The following is a 21,352-nucleotide window of genomic DNA, read 5'->3' as shown; positions in this document are numbered from 1 at the left end:
CACAGAGGTGTGGTTGGGGAGTTTGGGGAGGGGTCTAAGCCACTCCGATCAGCCTCCAGGCTGATGAGCTTCAAGACCTGGACCACCAGATACTCTGCAGAATGTAGCTTATTAAACATCCCAGTACCCAGAGCTGTCATGGAGACCAGGCTTTCACAGGACACAGATTCCCTGGGGCAGGGGGTGACAGGAAGATATTATCCATGGCTACCTCCAAACAGAGCAGCCACCAGATTCAATCAACCCATTCTTCTGAAACTGAATTTGAAGATCAAGAGCTACATCTTAGTCTCATGATAGCCTTGGGGGAATGGGGTTATAGAGCCTAGAGTAGATCCCATCCTCTGATCGAGCAGAACCCCTGGAAACCCCAGTTCAGTGCCAGATGCCTAGTTTGGACAAAGATGTCACAAGGCAACCACATTTTGTCTGGTCTCTCCTACTGAACAGCTACCCTTCTGAGAAACACTTCCAGAATCCCACTTTAATAACATCACAGCTAGACACCATCTCTTTCTATATCTAAGAGCAAGGAAAGGAACAGCATCACTGGGCATGATCCTCTGCCGAGACTGATACCCAGAACTGTCCCCATCCTGATTCGATCTCAGGAAACAGACTCTGTTCTGAAGCTCAAGCTAGACTCAGGACAGAGGCTGTTGAGTCCTCATGGCCCCTGAAGCAATCTGAGCGTGTGACCTCTTCAGAAAATGGCAAGGCCTGGGGTTGGGGATTTAGCTCAGTGGTAGAGCGCTTGCCTAGGAAGCACAAGGCCCTGGGTTCGGTCCCCAACTCCGAAAAAAAAAGAACCAAAAAAAAAAAAATGGCAAGGCCTAAATTCTCACAGCCTTAAGGCACCAAACTCCTCTGTCTGCTTCCTACTCTGCCAATTTGAACACATCTACATGGGTCCAGAAGCCTGGCCCTCTAGAGAGTAGGGTATAACTTGCCGGGAGCCTGCATGGGCTCTTGAACACAGTCAGTACAGCACATTGCATGAAACAAACCCAACTTTATTTCTGCCCTTTCCCGTATGAATGAAGCCCCTTCCTCACTAGGTCAAGGTTCTTGTTCCCCTCCCAGCCCAAGCAGGGCTCCCCTGGCCTCCCAACAGGCTCCTGGAGAATGAAGGGCTCCTGGCCTGACCCTAGCACCTACGTGCTTTGTTCTTAGAAGAACCTCATGGAAGATCAAGAAAGAATGTGGCATGGCTGAAGGACAACAAGTAAGTGTGACATCTGCCCCTCGATGACTTCAAGTGGGCAAAACAAACGGTGATCTGATGTGGGACTAAGGTTCAAGGCTGCTGTCCAAGGCCTTGGTCTTGCCAAGGCCTCCACCATGCAAAGCTGGTCAGGAGCCACCTCTTGCTAGTCCAGCTTAGTAGGAGAACAAGGTGGGCTCTCTGCATCCTGGAGAACAGAGCTTAATCCCAGGGCTTTAGGCCATCTTTAGAGCCAGGCATCATGGACAGCAGGATATTCAGGGTCCCAGCCACAGAGCTTCCCACTGAGGTCCAGGCCCAAACCAGCACTCAAGTCCATGCCGGGAACTAGTCCTCAATTGTAGAACTTCCAGAAGTCTTCAAGGCTGAATCCTTGGTCTTGATGGCCACCCTCAGGATCCTGTCTCCATGCCAACCATCTTCCATCCTCCAAGGCTAGGAGACTCAAGTCAGGTAAAGCCCCTAGGGCCTTTCTATACCTAGGAACTCTGCAGAGAAGGGGATATTGTGCAGAAGAGACCAATGGAGTGACCTGGACCTCCAAGAGTAGCCAGTGCAGGGGACAGAAGACAGGGGTGATACCGAGAGGGGCCAAGGACTAGAAGACCTAGCTGCTTTGGGCAGAATACCTCTCCACTTGGGGACAGAAGTTTACAGGCTCAGTCTCTGGGCACCTCTCTGATGTGACTTCCAGGTGCACAGCCTCCTGGAAGCAGAGCTAGCCTCGCAAAGGCATCTTGGATAGGTGTTGGCTTGTCTCTGGCATCTGGAAATGAAACAGGGGGTACAGCGGGTGCCTGGGCTGGCTGGAACTGCTCTAGAGAAATGCTGTCTGCACCTGCTCCAGGCCTCGATTTTGAAGCAGCGGCCAGCATTTGAGGTGATCTTGCCAAGGCTCCCACACTGAATGTGCTCTGAGCAGGGTGTTCCCATCCTTGCTGGCTGTCTACAAACCCAGCAATAATACCCTGGCCTCCAGTCCCAGAGCCACTGGGGGCAGAGCTTCTAGATTCTTCTGACAGTGCCTCCAGAAGTCTTTGTAGATGTGATATAGAGGCAGGAGTGGGGCTTCTCCCATCACTGGGGGCCTCGAACCCTAGAGCAGGAGAGAACAGAAAAGTCAGGTCTCAGAACTGCAAGAGAAAGCATAGAACATGGCTGCAAGAATTAATGCTGGTCTTTGGCTTTACTTAGGGGGCTATGGAGCCAGACTTGCAGAGGTCCTAATAGCCCACAAGGTCTCTAAGGCACAAACTATTACGTTCCTACTCCAGCCTAGTACAACCATCAGTCTGGGCCTACTGTGCTTGAGAGGTTGAAGCTGGAGAACTGTGAGTTTGTGGTCAGCCTAGGTTACACAGAGACCGTGTCTTGAAGACAAATAAGAACAGCCAAGACAACCAAGTGTGTTATTCCTTCCTTGTTTGGCCCCTCTGGTCACCACAAAAAGATCCTGCTTGCCTTCCTACCCACACCCCAGCAGCCCAGTTGGGTTCTGTGAGCCCAAACAACCACATAGCCTTCTCCTACCACATCCATCCTCAACCACCCAGCACACACCTCCCACCCACACATCTTGAACATCTTCTGGAACCATTTCTGTTCAAGCCAAGAGGAGCCATCAGAAGCTCCTGAGTGCTCTCTGGTCTGCGCACTGCCGGGAGGGGAAGGACCTTTCCGCTCTGCTTTCTCTTTGTGCCACACCCAGACCTTGACTGGCACTACTTTGTATGACCCCACTTCTGCCTCATGGTCCCGCCATTCTGCTCACATACCTTGATCATCAGTGTTCGGTGACCCATCCATGCTGTCTCCTTTAACCAGTGGCCCTCCTCCTGCCTGATTCTGCTGGTCTCATAGCCACACCCTCTCTGAACTACATCAGCACCAGAAACCACAGGAGTTGAAGCCTCCCTCCATTTCTTGCAATTCATCACCAAGCAGCAGTGTCTCTAACCTCTACCAGGTTTGCTGTCCACCTCGGCTGCCATCATCCCTCCACAGGGACCACATCTCTAGCCACCTTCTGTCCCAAGTTCTCACCACACCCCAGTCCCCAGAACCATCTTATATCTTGTCATCTCTACCACATTTAGGTACTTTGCAGGCCACGCCCCTCCCACTGCTCTGTCAGCAACTTCCCCTTGGTGTGTGGAGCAGCGGCCATGAGTGATCTCCAGATCTGCACATGGACCCAGGTCCACTCCTGTTGTCTTCCTTCCCATTACTGCCATATCTGACCCTCCTCCCCTGCCTTTCTGACTGACCTTCCTTTCTCCTCCAGGACCTTCCCCCCCCCTTCTCCACTGTGTCATCATTTCAACACCCAAACCTGCCAGTTTGTCCACCACTGTAGCAGCCCTCCCCTGAACCAGTTCGTTCTAATCCCAGTTCTCTGCTCTCTGTGATCGTCAGCTCCAGGCTGACCTGCAATGCTCTCACATCTCATTCTCTAGTTTTAACAAAAAACTATGTAATTTTTGATTAGTTAAATATTTTAATATATAAATCAGGGAAAGTGACATTAAGAGTGATATGGCGGCACGTGCCTCTAATTTCAGCACTGGAAAAGGTGGGCTGACCTCCAAGTCAAAGGCCAGTTTAGTCTACATGTTGAGTTCCAGGACAGCCACCACTACATAGTGAGACCCTGTCTCAGAATAAAAGGGAAGGGAGTTGCTGTTCAAAGAATATTATCTAGGAAGCAAAAATATTAGTCACGCAGAGCGTGAGGAAATATTTCCAAATGACATAAGGAACAAAGAGACACCATTAAGAATATTTTTTTAAAACTCTTATAACTCAGCAAGGAAAACCCAATCCAACTGAGAATGAGTCAAAGAATCTGTGTAGACATTTGTCTAAAAGGTATACAGAGGACCTGCCATCTCAAAGAGGCTGGATGTGGCTAGGCATGAAATGCAAACCAGAGTGCAATAGATACTTCTATTCCCCCTGGCGAGGCTCACAACCGAAAGCGTGGCCTAAGAACCTCAGCACTTATGCAGAAAGGCCGGTAGCCACCTCCACAGGTAATGGAGGTTTTAAGTGGATCAACTGCTTTGGAGGACAGCCAAGTACAGAGTCACCATGGGGCCCCAGAAGTTTTATGCCTGGGATAGATACCAACATAGTATATTCATAATGGTCCCAAAGCAGAAATAACTCAAATGTTCATCAGGTGGTGAAGAAGTGTGGATGTCATTCGGCAGAAAAGGAATGACGTGCTCATAGGTACAGTAAGAGATGAACAGCGAAGGTCTGTGGAGGGCAGGGAGCCAGACACAAAAGGCATGTGGCTCCATTTATGTGAAATGTCTAGACAAGGCAAATCCATAGAGGCAGAAGGTAGATCACTTGATTATCTAGGGCTGGTAGAGAAAGGGGGGTGGGACTCAGGTGTAGATGACCTAGAAATGAGATCTGGGTCACAGGCGCACACAGCAGCTTCACTGGGTGTCACACTGTATTCCAGAAGGGTTGCAGCCATTTATGGTCCCGTCGGTGGAATACAGACACCTTTGCCCTGTACCCTTTATGAGGATTTGATGTTACCATCACTGAGATAGTGGACTTCTAATTCAGGGAGAGTGGGTGGGGTTGTGATTGTGCCTCATTTGATTTCTTCCAAGGTGCTCATTAGCCACCTCATGCACTTTTCTATTTGCATTTTGACTTTCTATTTACAGCACTCTCATAATACTGCTAGTTATGTTCAGTTCAGAAGCATCTGTAACTTTATACTTGGATTTTAAATTTACTTGTAGTGTCTCTTAACAGCTCTTCTTATGGTTACTGTTGGATTTATTATTCTTTCTGGTTGTTAGGGTTATTTGTGAGAAATTCTTCCCCATCCCAATATTAAAGACATCTCGTCAGTTTCTTGCTAAACTTTTTACAGTTTCTCCACACACGTACAACTCCTTTATGCAGTATGGGATGTGACACTGTGCGACAGTACCTAGTTGTCTCAGAACCATCTACAGCAGTGGCTCTCACCCTTCCTAATGCTGCTACCCTTTAATCGGTTCCTCATGTGCTGACCTCCAACCATGAATTATTTTTTACTGCTACTTTGTAACTAATTTCTCTAGTGTTATAAAATTATAATGTAGATATCTGATATGAGATTCCTGTAAAAGGGTTGTTGGATGCCCAAAGGGGTTGAAACCCACAGGTTGAGAACCACTAAGCTACTCTCTTTCTTTTTTTTTTTTTTTTTTTGGAGCTGGGGACCCAACCCAGGGCCTTGAGCTTGCTAGGCAAGTGCTCTACCACTGAGCTAAATCCCCAACCTGCTACTCTCTTTCTTAATCAAGCTCCCACCCCTGGAGTTTTCACATTTTTTTTTGACACAGGATCTCATTACGTAACTCTGGGTATCCTGGCTAGACCAGACTTGCCTCCAAGCTTACAGAGATCCACCTGCCTCTGCCTTCCCAGTGCTGATCTGCATTAGAACTGTGCACCACCGTACCCGCTAGGTTTTCATTCGAATAGAATCCATTTCAAAACTTTCCACTCTGTTCCCACAGGCACTTATGTATCTCTACACTCATCCCCTGCACTTAATAAAGTCCAATATTCAGAATGCAGACAGATTTTTATATATTCGTGTAATACACATACACACACACACGCACACATTTTGTAAACTCATAACTGACTAAGTTAGTCTTTCCATGCCTTCTGTGTTGTTGCTGGTTTTGAAGACAGAGTCACTACGATATAGCCAAGGCTAACCTTGAATTAATGTAGCCTAGGTTAGCCTTGAATTAATATGCCCTTGCCTTGGATCACAGGTCAGTGCAGCCCCATTCAGCCCCACCACTTCGTTACATCAGGAGTGTCCTGGCCGCCACCTTTCATCTCGGATAAGTTGCTCTGCCAATAGCATCAAATTTGTTATGGTTTTTAGTGTGAACTTTTAAAGATTTATTTTGTTTTTAAATATGTGAAGGGGTGTGTATGCAGGTGAGTGCAGACGCCTGCTGGAGGCCCTGGGGCAGGAGTCACAGGTAGTGAACTGCCTCACATGGGTACTGGGAACCAAATTCAGTAAAGCTCCCCCTTCACCACTGAGCCATCTTTCCAGACCCTCGAGTGTGAATTCATTGGCTCTATAGATCAAACTGGGAAGTTTTAGGCTTTTAAACACTGCCTTCCTATCTGTAGCTAGAACGTGTACTTATTTAAGTGTTTCTGATACAGCTTGTCACTCTGCTGGCCTCAAACCTGTGCCTGGCCCTCCCCTCACTTCCAAGTGCTAGGATCATAGCTGTAGATCACACATGGCAATTTTTTAAATAGCTCCCCCTGGAGAGTTTTTAACATAGCTTCTATCTCTTGTTCTTTGTGCTCTTGTTTTAAAGTTACTTTGAAGGTTTGCAGAAATATAATTCTTATTACCAGTCAAATATATTGATATTTTTAAATTATCCTAGTCTTTGATTTTGCCTGTTTCAATATCAATCTATGATTAGTCACAGTTGCTTCTTTTGTTTTTGGTTGTTTTCTGATGTAGGGTTTTCTCTGTGTAAGCATGGCTGTCCTGGTACTCACTCCATAGACCAGGCTGACTTCAAACTCAGACCCATCTGCATCTGCCTCCCAAATGCTGGGATTAAAGGCATATGTCACCACCCTGGGCAGAATTTTGCTTCCTTTCTTAACACCAGAACTTTGTGTCTTTTCCTGCCTTACAATGGCAATGGTTAAATGTTGCAGGATATTAGATCACACAGTGAATCCTAAGACTGTGTCATCTACTGTGGTGTGTCTCACCCTTAGCACCCACCTTTGATTCCTCTGGCTGGAAGAGACATGCTCTTAGTAAATTTGTAGAAGGAAGCACCCATGTTTGAAAGGGATATCTAAATAAGTGGCAAAGTGACAAATCAGAGAAAGATATGACAGAATAGGATATGCCTAACTCTCATGAGAAAAGGGAAGAAAGGGAAACCACTTAGAAGAGAAGTGCACTTAGAAGAGGGAGAGGGAGGGAGAGTTGGGGGAGGCAGGAGGCAGTTTTACTGGGAGAATGTTTTAGGTTGAAGAGAGAACAAGGTAGACACAGGTAAAGACAGAACAAGCCAGAGAATAAGAAGGAGCCTGAAGATTAGAACAGATTGCGAAGGCTAGTATGCGGCCAAACTGCAATTTAGTCAGAGGCCAAGAGAGGAGCCAGGTTGAATGAGTCAGCTTGGGGAGGAGTTTGAGCCAGCACAGCTGAGTTGAACCAGCCAGCCCCAGTTCAGAATTAGAAAGGGTGAGCTTATTCTGCAGCAAGTCTCGGAGGCTGAAAACATTCTAGGCCTCATTTAGATTGTTCTGAAGCTAAAGCTTCCAGGACTAGGGACTAGGTTAGCAGACTGAGGCAGTAAGCTTGGAGACGGCAATTACATCCATCAGGTGAATAAAAGGTACTTTCACAGCTAAGACTTCTGTTTCAACACTGAGTGGATGGATAATAGTGGGAAAACTTACCTTGGTCATAAGATTTAATATTTTGTCATTAAAAGTTATTTCTAGTCTAAGTTTTGGTAGATGTCCACTATCTGGGTTGTTTCTCTTTCACTGAGGTTTTAGTCCTTTAGTGAGTATTAAGTCTTTTCAAGTATGTTTCCAAATTCAATCGTGAGGAGAGTCCTTGTGACCCAGCCCACCTCTCCTTGCCTCTTCACCATCCCTTACATCTTTAACCTTGCACACTTCAGCACCATTCCTTAGACTAAGTCACTTACCTCTCCCGTGGGAGTCAGGGACACTTGGGCTGCAGCTGTACAACCGGCAGACCCGGGTGATATCTGAGGTGCTCAGGTTCCATCGCTGGCCAATGTGAACACTGGAAGTCCAGAGTGGTATGATGGTGGGCTGCCCACGCCAGCTGAAGGCAAACCTGAAACCCAGGGGTAGGACCTGTGTTAGATCACAGTACGGGGCTGGCTAGGAGGGTAGTAAAAGGGGATGGAGATGGGTAGGCAGGGGGGATAGAGGGCCAAGGAGCAGGAAGAGGGGTGGAGAGGGCAGAGAAGGGAGGGCAGGGAAGGGAGGCAGGAGGCAGAGGGCACAGGGAAGGGGGACACAGGGGAAGGGAGTGTGCTCACCTCCCATAATGCATCACTGACGAGTAGTCATAGGGAGCTAACATATTGCTATTTCGAGACTTGATGAAGTTGATCTCAAAGCCTTAAAGCAGACACACACACATGCTTTTGTATATAACAAGAAGACAGGCAGGGAAAAGCAGACAAGGAAGGGGAGGTGGGGTGACTTCTGAGAATCTACAACCTACAAGTGGAAGAGTCTGGCTCCCCTGGCTGAACCTTTAAGCTGGCCCCGTTTTCTGCACACCTTTGCTGTCCCACTCTACTTGACCCTGGAGTAATCCAGACCTGTATCAGGGGTACCTTATGACCATGCAACCATAACCTCCTACAAGTTCGTTCCAGCTCTTCCTCCTTCCCGATTCATGTTGCATGGCACTAGTCTTTGCAAACTTGCAGCATCCCCAAAGCTGTGGCTGCTGTGCCTTAGACACCGGTACCCTGTCTACTCTACTCTGTGAGCTAGCTTCAAAGATGTGCTGTCCTCTCCACCCAGGGTTCTGGTGCCTGACCACCTTCATCTTCCCATCTTGGACACGAATCTGCATGCATGGATCCCAGCAGTCCATTCATCCTAGTTGCCCAGAATGCCCAATTTTCCCCTCCAGGCCAGTGAGGGAGGGAAGGCTGCTGCCTGCTCAGGGCTGCTGGTCCTTACATGTTTGCTGCCAAGCCCCTCCCCCAACCAGACCCAGCAGGCCGTGTCCACACTATTCTTCCCCAAAGTCATCAGCGGCCTCTTTAGTTGGAGCCCCCCAGAGTACCAAATTTTTCTCCTCAAAGACACTTCATTATTAAACATAATTTTGGATAGGCAATGTATTCCCCTAACTCAAAAACCGAGTTATTTAACTGATCATAGTACTTCACACTTTAATCTCAGCACTTGGGAGACAGAGGCAGGAAGATCTCCGAATTCAAGGCCTGCTTGGTCTGCAGAGTGAGATCCAGGACATCCACTGCTATATAGTGAGACCTTGTCTCAAGAAAACAAAGCAAAAAAAAACACATACCAAGCATCTAGTGTGCGCAATGCCCTGAGCTCAACCCCCAGTACCACGGAAATAGAATACACATACATTAAAGACAACATACACAAATATTAAAGATAGTAGTGAGACCCCTACACCACCTGATTCCTCTCAATCCCTACCTCTCAATCCTTACAGAACTATAGTGATTAGGTTTATGCCTTGGCAGAATTTATGCGCATTAGTGCCAACGGATCTCACTTTTCATACTTCCCCTATTAGGATAGCTGAGCTTTTTGGTTGGCACTAGGATGGAAAGCCAGTTACAAACCAGACAAGTGCTGGACCTTTGGCTCCATCCCTAGCCCTAGGTGGGTAGAGTGTTTCTGAGTCAATTTTGTTGTTAGAAAACACTAGTTAACTTAAGAGATGATCAACCCTTATTTATGCTTTTACCTTAATTAATTGCCCCCTTTAACTTAAATGGGCATGTTTAATCTATTCATTCTCTTTGCTTTTACGGATATAAGTATAGACAGCCTCTACACTTCCCCTGAACCTACCCTTATTCGGAGACCATTGGTTTTTTTTTTTTTTTTGAAAGATGTACTTGTTTTATGTAAGTACACTGTACACTGTCATTGCCTTAAGACACACCAGAAGAGGGCATCGGATTCCATTACAGATGGCTGTGAGCCACCATGTGGTTGCTGGGAATTGAACTCAGGACCTCTGGAAGAGCAGTCAGTGCTCTGTAGCCCCTGACCATTGGTTTTAAAATAGTGTTTTATAATTATTTAAAGACAGAGTCTATGTATCCTAAGCCTCACACTCAGGATCGTCTACCTCAGCCTCCAGAGTGCTGAGACCACATAATTTCCTTTTTGTTTTTTTTTTTTTTTTGAAAACCCCTGTAATTCCTTTAACCTCCAGAACTAAAATGATTTTGACTCTTCACTTCCATGCAAGAGCAGTTTGGGGGTTGGTTGGTCATTGGCTTCTGCTCTGTCATGATCAGGGTGTTAGCACTTGTTTTGTCAAATCTAGTTTCTCACAGCCTGTCAGTGAGAGGAGTGGATGAGTGCTTCTTACCCAGGAGCGCTTGAAAATATCATGGTCACCCCCAGCCCTGAACCAATCCTATTCTTTTGTCATGTGCTATCTGGTGCCTCAAAGCACTGTCTCTAGGGTAAGTTTCACACTTTTCATCTGGCCAACCCCAGAGCATCAGAAGAGGCTCCTCCACTGGCAGGAGGCCTCCGACTCCTCTGTACCCCCTAACACAGTGGATTCTGTCCCTTCACAAGCAGCCCTCCTGCCCAAGGCAGTTGTCATTCTTACCACTGAGCTCTGAGCTCCACATACAGGCTTTCACTGCAATCTGATGCCTGCACCATGCCCAGAGCACATGCTTCCCCTTGGCACCAGGGCTCCTCCTGTGTGCCTTTGCTCTGCCACTTCCACGGGTATTCTCTGAGCCACATGTCCACTGATGCCCACCTTGTGCACCTGGCCTTTCAGCATTGTCTTTTCTCTGACCCTTGCATTCGATCTGCCCCATGTTCCCAACTGACACACAACTCCTGATCCAATAGCATCTGCAATGTGGGGGACAGCTGAGTCAGTGAGCCGAGAGTCAAAGGACACTGCCAACCTCACATTCAGACTGACATTGGCATAGAGAAGAGAGACACAAAGCAAATGGCTGATGTCCTTTCTTGGATACAACTGTGGAGGTACAGAGCAACAGCCACAGAGGACCACTCTCAAATACCACAGGGGCATGAATCCCACTTACCTCATGAGAAAGGGACAGACAGTGTGGGGGATGAGCTCTTCCAGGGGAGGTGAGCAATTCCTCAACTCCAGCCCTGGCCTGAGGCCTGTGTCCCTCAGGGTCTTCTGGACTCACCCTAGGCCAACTGACTTACCTGGGAGGATCTCGTTCCAGTTCACTCGGATGTAGCGGTCCCGATCTGCCCGAGAATGCTCATGCCAGAAGCCGAGCACGTGCATGAGTTCATGTAGGACAATGCCCCGGCCCTTCTGGAGACAAGTGGGTGCCAGGGATACCACCTGCATCCCTCCACTGCGTCCCACACCAGAGAAGCACCTGTAAGATCCTGAGAATGAGCTGGCGTGGAGGTGAGCTAGCTGGCCACCAGCATAGAAACGGTCAGCAGGACAGACACCACTTGTGCTCTAGGAGCTGAGATGGACCAGTACAGACTACCCGTCCCCATCCTAGACTCTAGTCCCAGACTTTATATCCCATCTCCCAGGTCCCTTGACTGCTTGGTCTGTGAAGAAGCCGCAGCACTACCCGGAGCTGCCAAAAGGTGGCGCCTGACATGCGCAATAGAAGCAGGTCATCACATGAGCAGATCTATGCCATAAGCTTGAGACACAGCTTTCGTCAGCATTATGTCAGACCCCCAAAGAAGGTAGGATGTAGGTAGGTTATTACCACTACCCTTACCTCAGAAAGAAGGCAGAGAGGTTAAATTAGGGGACTCATCTAGATTCAAGTGGCACACGAGTGGCAGAACTAGGACCCAACATTTGCTCAGATTCATACAGGACCTCCAGAGGTGAGGGCTTTGTAGAGGAGGGTCCTGGGCCCAATGGCTATCCCATAACTTTGGCCCAGAAGGTCCAGGTCATGAATGAGCCATTCAGGGTAGGCAGAGGCTGAACCCAAGAAAACAGGCCCAGAAATAGGCTTAGATTTGTGCACACTAAGGGATAAACAGAGTATACACACGTGTACTTGCACATCACACACACACAGACACACACACACACAGACACACACACACACAGACACACACACACACAGACACACACACACACAGACACACACACACACAGACACACACAGACACACACACACACACACACACACACAGACACACACAGACACACAGACACACACAGACACACAGACACACACACACACAGACACACACACACACAGACACACACACAGACACACACACACAGACACACACACAGACACACACACACACAGACACACACACACACAGACACACACACACACAGACACACACACACACACACCACCCCCATTCACCAGGAGCACTTACCCTGCCATAGGAAGGATAGAAACAAAATCTCTCTGACCACGGTAGGCAACAAACCGGATGCACGTGAAACGTTCAAACTCGGCAAAGGCCTCCATAATGACCTGGCGGCTGGGTTCATCTAGGAAAGACACACCATGGCTGACCCCCTGCAGAAGCCCCCTAGCTCTTGAGGGCCTTTGAAGTCCACATGGCGCTGAGACCGGGACATTAAGCTCACCGTCCAACAGTGTTCAGAGAGGACAATATTGAGGAGGAAGCCTGAGCTGCAGAAAGGCCCTAGCTGTGTGACTGTGTGGGTCAGAGGGGACTAGAGAACTCCATCAGCATCCCCGGGGTTTTAGTACCCCTCCCCACCATAGCTCAGGATGCCCCGGTGTAGGAGCTCTGCACAGCACTGTTGGTATAAGAGAGGGGCTGTGATTCCGCAGAAGGAGACGCGTGATGTATAGATGGTGCAGGAGTCCTGATGCATAGGGAAGGAAGGTGGGAAGGCCCGCCTCAGCTCTCACTCACCGTACTTGCTGGAGAGCAGGAAGGGGATCTCCACAATGCCATCAACACCCTTGGGCCATTTATTATTGGTCACTGACAACAATCGGAAGGGGCTCTAAGGAGAGAGAGCAGCTCAGAGTTAAATGGAGGACACAGGCCACCTAAGCTTCCTAATTCTCCATGGTGCCATGCCTAAGTCTGTCAGGACTCTAAAGATGTGAGGCAGGACATGGAGGACTTGGGAGTGAGGAAACCATTAGAAGGGAGAAGGAAGCATGGAAAATCAATGGGCCAGCTGTGAGAACTTCAATAACAGAGGTCACAACATGTTCTATCAAGCAGATGAAAGTACTTAAGGTTGGTACCCCAGGAGACCTGGCCCAGGAGGACTCAGCCCTTCCCATGCACCTCCACGGAGCAGGAATATGGCAAAGCTTCTCCAAACATGAGAAGAATGGGAAGGGCCCTACGCAGAGTGACAGCCTCACAATGCTTCTCTCCCATCTTCCACTGACCAGAACTCTACAGTGTAGGTTTCATGGCTTACCCGAAAGCCCTGCACCTCAAGCCATCAGCATTTGATGCCACTCTACAGGTTTCAAGTGCCAGGCACATGTGTACACATCTCAAATGGATAACCTAAGCTCTCCCGCCTCTGGACTCCGGCACAGCCTCGGTAGCCAACAATCGGTCACCCCTGAACAAGCAGGATAGTCTTGCTTTCCCCTGCTCACTGACATATTCGTCAGTCCTCTGCCACCTACAATGGCACTGCCTCTCCTGAACAATGTGTCCTCTCTCTGAAATAAGTCATTTCCATTCCCATCAGCCTCCTCCCTTCCGAGACTCAGCCCCCCATCCCCAGGCAAGATGGTCTCTCCATGTTATTCCTTGTTCTGCTTTCCCTAAGGGGGATCTTGACAGCCACACAGGTCTCACACACATGCACAAGTCAATCTGGGCTGCTCATGTCTTTGTTTTTCAAGACATGGTTTCCCTGTGTCTCCCGGACTGTCCTGGAACTCACCATGTAGACCAGGAGGCCTCAAAGTCAGAGATCTGCCTCCCAAGTGCTGGGATTAAAGGCCTGCACCACCACTGCCAGACCTAGGTTTATGTCTCTAGCTTTGTGCGTTCTAAGCACTCCCTCTGGGCAGGGTGTCAAATGGAGTTGGACTTTGAATCCCCTCGTCCAGGAGCCCCTCTTAGGCAGACTAAGTTGTCATTTCAGCTGTCACCATTATCATATTCATAATGACCTGGAAAGTATCACCCAACCAGCCACACAAACCAAAGATAGGCCCCAACTGTCAAGCACTCATGATACCTAGAAGAGGGTTCTAGGAGCTCTCATAGCTTTAAAGATGCTCATACACCATACGCATACTCACTGGCCGAATGATGTCCCCTTCTACCAGGAAGCTGCTTTCTGGAGTCTCCTCTGAGATGAGCCCTGGGAGGGGAAGGGATGTGTGTGAGCCTTGACTTCCAGAACACAGGCTGGGATGGACCCAGCAATGCCAGTGTCTATATTTTCTACTTTGGGACCAAACTTTCATGAACACCAAAGCTGTGTGACTTTGGGGAAGTGCAACAGCCCCTGCTGGGTCCCAGCCTGCAAATGTGTGTGAGGTCCTCAGCCTGCTTGTATCCTTCCCCTGGTTAAATGTAGTCCATGGCTCCCTCAGCATGTGTGATCCAATCCCAACTCCAGGCCTCCTGCTCTCAGGATGCAGCCTCTTCTTCCATCCAGACTCACTCCAGCCCAAGCCACACTCCCCAGAATATGTCCTGGTCTCTCTTGCCTTACCTTGCCCCCACCCACCACCTAGTTCTATTATCTATGTTGTGTTCTGAACCCTTGAAGTAGCTAGGAGCCGAAATTACAAAGTCACAGCCACAGAGGGAGTTGAGAATACTTCTTTCTCAGTTTGCCTTGGCTTCTCATCTTCCTATCAGGGAGCGTTCTGCAGCTGACTGCTGGGAAGAGAAACCTGAGAAGGACCCATGAGGCAGTGAAGGAAGCCACAGAAGGCTAGAGAAGAATACAGAAGCACTACTACCTGATCCCATCATAACTTCTGACTACGGATGTCAACACAAATTAGACCCACCCCTCTATGAGTCCTCTTAGGTAGAAGTCTCCTCGAGATCATTTGATCAAGGCTGCATTCTGAAATTGAAAAGGCCACTCTCCAGGATCTGATACAGTTGTGTGGTCTCAGCCCTCAGAGCCATCATTCCCAGCAGCTGTAGATAGTAGTGTTTCTGAGCAAGAGGTCAGCTAGGCAGGGGCAGCAGCTATTAGCAACTACTGTGAGCCCTAGCAGGGGAACGTCTGTTCTTTGACATTGAGAGTTGAGTGCCAGAAGACTCTTGTTTCTGGATCCCTCCAGAAGCCATTATCACTGACCATGGATTGATGCCTATCTGAGCTTCTAACCAGCTCACAGAGAAAAAAGGGAGCAGTGGTCACCACCTACCCTAAGGCAAGGTTACCTCTGTTCTGCCAACATTTCAATCCACGACAGCGCCAATATCTGAATTCGTTTCATTGCCACCAACTTCAGACCACTGTGTCTGTCTTCCTCATGTTTGAGATCCCCAGACAGAGATGCCCTGAGCCAGACTTCTTCATTCCTTAATAACTAATCCCATCTGGCTAGGTCACACCAGCACACAGAGTGACTGACTTGTTCTCAAATATCTACTAATGATTTTGCTCAAGTCCCAGGCTGAGAGAACACCAGTGTTCTCTTATCGGATCATTCAAAAGAAATTTACAGTATCTGATATAGAAATAATTAACCAGCAAAAGAATACAGAAAAACACACTTAAGCATTTCCTCATGGAACTTGCATTTATTTAGAAGTCCCTGCATACGTAGGGACATTTCCTCTCAATCTTTCCTGCATGTCCACATTCAGCATGGCTTTTTGGAGTATGGCCCGGTGCTCTCACCTTGGTTAATTGCGGGGATGTCCTTGTCCTGAGATACTCGGCTTCCCTCAGGAGTGAAGCCTTCTGGGACACTGGTACTGCAGACTCCTGAACATCTGGATGCTGAGGGTGCTCCTAGGATCAAACCTGGCCCAGGCAGACAAGGGCAGACACACAGACGTCCTCAGGGTTCCATTGTGAGACAGGGCAGCAGGACATGGGGAAGCTGAGGAATTTGGGCAGCAAAACCCAGCCCCTTCCAGGAGAGGCCTCCCAGCATGCATCCCTGAAGCCTGCCTGGCCATCTCACTCAGTCATACCTAGTGACAAGGTCTAGACACCTTCAGTGAAGGAGGTCCCTTTAAGGGGCTAACACTTGGCTCCAAAAGGCTAGGGCAGCCAATATGAGGCAGAAAAGAGGCACAGGGGACTTTAAATCTTGGGGTGACACCAGATTCAGGGCTAGCCTCAGACTCTCCTCTTGAACTTTTTCTCAATTCAGGCTCAGCCTGAGTGCCTGCTGCCCTAGTCAGGATAGAACAGAGCCCCTACCTTAAAACAAATAGTTACACAGTATGGCACTTGGCAATCTGGTAGATGGGCCCTCTCTGCTCCTACAAGTATCAGGAGGCCTCCTGCTCGCAGGGTCCTCAGGAGCTCACTTTTAGACACACCTTGCAGCTCCATGTTGGGGCTGTGAAGCTCAGTTAAGATCATTTTAAGCCACAGCCTCTGGCCTCTTCCCAATGGCCCAGAGGCTGGAGCCAGCTTACCTGTCAAGGAGAGCAAAGTTAACATCCAAGGCCACAGGCTTCCCAGGCTTCCCACGCCACCCATGGTGGGTCCTCACTGCCTTCTCAGCAAGCAATGTACAGAATTGCGGCACGGAAGGGCCTCCTTAGCGCAAGTGCTCTGCTGCCCACCCCCTTTAATAAGGGCTTCTCCAGCCCACACCTGCAGTCTCCCAAGCACCTCCACCTGCCGTTCCTCCCAACAGCTACCACCTGAAGGGCTGCCCAGTTTTACCTGAGAACCCTACCTGTCGCCAGGCCTGAGCCTTCTGGACCGTAGTCCCACCCATCTTGACTGAAGTGGGTAAAAAGTGGGCAGGGGATGCAAAACAAATCCTTAGGATAGATACCCTTTAGCCGCGTAGCTTCCCTGAGATTCCTGCTCCTGCCACCAGAGGGCAGAGAAGCATTGCAGCTTCATGTAGTTCATGCGCTGGATTGAGATCCCAGCACTAAAAGGGGGCTTTTCCTGCCCCACCCACTATCATAGGGCTCAGACACGGAAAATCTGTTGGAAAACTCAAGGCACCTCTCCCAAGGTGGTCACTAGATATCTCTCTCCTCTCCCCTCCCCTCCCCTCCCCTCCCCTCCCCTCCCCTCCCCTCCCCTCCCCTCCCCTCCCCTCCCCTCCCCTCCCCTCCCCTCCCCTCCCCTCCCCTCCCCCTCCCCCTCCCCCTCCCCCTCCCTCTCCCTCTCCCAATTTCTTTTTTTCTTTTTTTTGGAGCGGGGGACCGAACCCAGGGCCTTGCGCTCTACCACTGAGCTAAATCCCCAACCCCCGCCCCTCAATTTCTTTGAGAGAAGGTCTCATTATGTAGCTTTGGTTGTCCTGGAACTCACTATATAGACCAGGCTGGCCTCAAACTCAGGGAGATCTGTCTGCTGTCTGTCTCTGCCTCCTGAGTGCTGGGATTAAAGGCGTATGCCACTATGACCAATTCTAAGCTTTTATTTCAGAAGCCATATAGGGAAGTACACAGTTACACAGACACAGGTTTCAGGACTCTGCGAAACTTCACACTGAACACCAGCAGTACTGGCACCCAGAGACACCTCCCACAGAAGAGGGGACACTTTTGAACTCTCAGACTCTCATATGGCTGTGTTCCTTCCACTGCCACGGCCCACTGGCCTGATCGGCCTCTTCCCACTTCACTAATTCAAAATGCAAAGCTCCTGAACTTTCTTCCTGTCCTTTGCATCCTGCCATCCGGAGACCCCACCTAGACCCACCTGGAACACACCAAGTCCACCCCATGTTCAGTGAAGGGAAGCCAGAGCCAAGGGCACCACTGGTTGTTCTCCACAAGGGCCTGTTGCCATTCCTGCTGAGCCTGGGGCTAGCATTTCCCAAGAAATAGAAGTCAGAGCCACACGGAGGGGCTACTGGTGCCTGAGCAGAGTGTGGGCTGGTTTCCACGCATCCGATAAATATGTTCATTAGCTTGGCTGAAAGACTCATTCATGCGCGCTGTTTATGTATGTCAAAGCTTGTCGGGCACCTTAAACACTCAACATTTTGCCATAAAAAAAGAAGACATGAGGGGGCCGGAGAGATGGCTCAGTGGGCTCAGTGGTTGAGAGCACTGACTCTTCCAGAGGTCCTGAGCTTAGTTCCCAGCAACAACATGGTGACTTGCAACCATCTATAATGGAATCTGATGCCCTCTTCTGGTGTGTCTGAAGACAGCTACAGTGTACTTATATACAATAAATAAATACATAAATAAATAAATGAGTTGTCATGGTGGTTCACACCTATAATCCCATATATATATATATATATATATATATATATATATATATGACCTAAGTACAATAATGTGCTTAACAAAATTACTACCATCAACCCATTAGTGGAAAAGCTCATACTTGGTCAGAAACCCCGTTTTTATTTTGAAGAAGAATGTCGAGAACTAAGTTGGAGTAGCCAGTTACAAGAAGACAATATTGCTAAATGTGAGTCTCAAGGTTCCATCTTGAGCGCAACACAAACCTGCTGGTGCTGGAGGAATCTGAGGACTTTGCACTTGGACTCAGTGCAGTCATAAGTTAGTGCTGGCTGCTGTCTGCCTTGGCCAGGGGATCTTGTTTGCAGTCAGCAGTGGTTAATACAGAGACTCCGAACCGGTCGGTGTGCTGAGAATACGTGGTTGTGAGCACTCGTCCTTAAATGCCACATCTGTATCACCACCCGGTCCTCGCCAAGGCACAGAGAATGCCTCATCTCAGACGGAGGGGCAGAAAGAGTGTGAGAGGAAGCAGACTGGGGGGGTGGGTGTGGGTGTGAAATGCTGTCTTCCGGGCATGGCAGGGCTGTGGCATTCCAACTTGTAGCAATTGGGGTTGTTTTTGCAAGATCAAGTCAGGTTCCAGCAGGGATAGGGAGGGGCTCTCAAGGCCTCTAGCTAAGCAGCTATTGGCAATTGGTGATTGTTGGAGTGGCCATTTCTCTTTGGGGGTGTGCCCACAGTCCACTGGATGACACTTCCCCCATGAGCACTTGGGAAGCACTAATTAGACTGGTGGGGTTAGGAAATAAGAAGAGGACATGAAGGAGGGAGGGAGACGTGCTGAGGGGAGCTGGTGGGGGAGGGGCGAGTATGAGCACACACGCGTATGCATGTAAGGGGAATTCTCAAAGAATAAAAAGTATGTGTTTTTAAAGGAGGCAAATGTTGTCTGGCCCCCACATTGAGGTCCCCAAAGTCACCAATTCAGCAGAAGGCAGAGGTCATCTGGAGGACGATTTGAGAGTCGGTGTCAACTTATAATGTGTTGCCATTTTTCAAGATGGAAAGTTCTAGAGACAATTACTGTGACTATTACCTAACGCTACAGAACACTTAGAATGGTAAAGTTGGTAAAATTTCTTTTTTTTTTTTTCTTTTCTTTTTTTTTCGGAGCTGGGAACCGAACCCAGAGCCTTGCGCTTGCTAGGCAAGCGCTCTACCACTGAGCTAAATCCCCAACCCCGGTAAAATTTCTTATGGCTTCACACACACACACACACACAATTAAATTTGAAGAAGAAAGTATAAAATGTCATTTGTGGTGGCACGCACCTTTGATCGTGTACTTGGGAGGCAAAGGCAAGTGGGTCTCTTGTGAGTTTGAGGTCAATTTGGTCTAAATATCCAGTTCCAGACAAGTCAAGGCTACATAATAAGACTGTCTAAAAAAAGACAAGAAAAGAAGGAAGGAAGGCCATTTGCTAGAGGTTAAGATGTTAGAAACAGAAGGGCAAGGAATGAGGTGTAGTGGGACCGCCAGCAACCAGCCAGCTATACATAAGACAGTGATGAAATGTTAATGACTCGGCACAGGTGTCCACCCAGAGCTGAACATCAAGTTCACAGGTAGGTCCCAATAGAAATTTGTACGGTTGCCTGCTCCGTGGCCTGGTGCAGGTGGGCACCACTACAATAAACAGATATGTGGCCAATACTGGGGGAGATAGAAAAACTGGGTGATGTGTATGGCATGGAGGAGAAACTGGAGATGTGATGGAGTAAAGGGTGAGAGGGGGCTGATGGACATGCTGTTATTGCCCAGGTAGGTCCACAGGATGGTGTACAACAGCCTGGCATTTAAGCAGAGCAGACTCAGCTCCCCAAACCTTCTGCCTGGCCTTGAAATCCCACTGGCTCTGAGCAACCATAGAAGCCCAAGATGAAGAAAGGTTTACTTTCTGAATTAGACCTCCTTAAAGGACCATCATGGTCCAGGAAGCCACTGGAAGCCATAGTGGCGTCTATAGTCCATGCTGCTGCCCCAGGATGGATGAAGCCTGAGATCAGTGTAGACAAACGCAGTCTGTGCCTCTGGCTGATGACTTGATGATGTCCTTGGGCTTTGCTGCCTGGGGTACAGGGCGGTGGGGGACAGGGGAGGGAAGCATCCTGATTTTAGAGCATTTGTAGCCACCTGAGGCCATATTGTAGCACCTACCCATGGACTGTGCTACTGCTGTGGGCCTGAGTGAGTGAGTGGCCCTGATATGGCTGGTCCACTTGATGTCTGTGGTTATCACTGTCTGAAACCACGTCAGGTATGGGTGTGGAGCTGGCCCTGCCCCTCACTGACTCTTCCTCCGTTGATGGCTTCTGGTATAGATACAGGCTGAGAAAGACTCATCCTCCCTGTGGGCCACTAAGAATTCAACCATGCTCCAGTGAATATATGGACAAAACAGAATGGACTTGCTTTTTCCTTTTTTGGGGGAGGGGAGTGGGGATGGAATGTCCCAGAGGAGGGGAGCAGACATGGGAAAACTGGGAGGTAAGCACAACCAGGGTGCTTAGTGTGAAATCCCCAAATAACCAATTTAAAAAAAAAAACAAAAAACAAAAAAAAAAAACAAAGAAAAACAGATACAGTTCCTGAGGAAGGCTCAGAACAACCCTAGCTCTTGAGTGCTTTACCCCAGGGCAGAGAGAATGGGTGCCAGGAGCAGGTTATGCACCCTTCATTCAGCCCCAGGGAGCCAGTGTCCTCCATCTGAATGCCCTCAGCCAACACACTCTAGGTAAATATGGTTCCCAGGGAAGTGGGATCTGATCAGGGACGCACTGAACTGCTGTGAGACTGAGCCCAGCGTCTGCCTTCCAAACCCTCCCAGTTCGCCCACAAGCCACCCTGTATGGCCAGGTCAGGGAAGACCACTCAGTTCTTCAGTCATGGCAGGCATCACCTGAGACCAGATGATGTGGCATTGC

General features: G+C 48.9%; 1 protein-coding gene across 1 annotated transcript; it reads right to left on the bottom strand.

Moving 5' to 3' along the window:
• Positions 1–996: 996 nt before the first annotated feature.
• Astl (astacin like metalloendopeptidase) lies at positions 997–16,730 on the bottom strand. The gene is given in 9 exon segments (NM_001106504.1): positions 997–2,321; positions 7,969–8,123; positions 8,332–8,413; positions 11,234–11,415; positions 12,410–12,527; positions 12,923–13,016; positions 14,293–14,354; positions 15,864–15,989; positions 16,616–16,730. Coding segments are annotated over 9 exon segments (1,320 nt in total). The 5' UTR covers positions 16,680–16,730; the 3' UTR covers positions 997–1,884.
• Between the last annotated feature and the right edge of the window lie 4,622 nt (positions 16,731–21,352).

This window comes from Rattus norvegicus, chromosome 3 (genome assembly GCF_036323735.1).
Source record: "Rattus norvegicus strain BN/NHsdMcwi chromosome 3, GRCr8, whole genome shotgun sequence".
Taxonomy (NCBI): Eukaryota; Metazoa; Chordata; class Mammalia; order Rodentia; family Muridae; genus Rattus; species Rattus norvegicus.
This window is presented reverse-complemented; position numbering and strand designations above follow the sequence as displayed.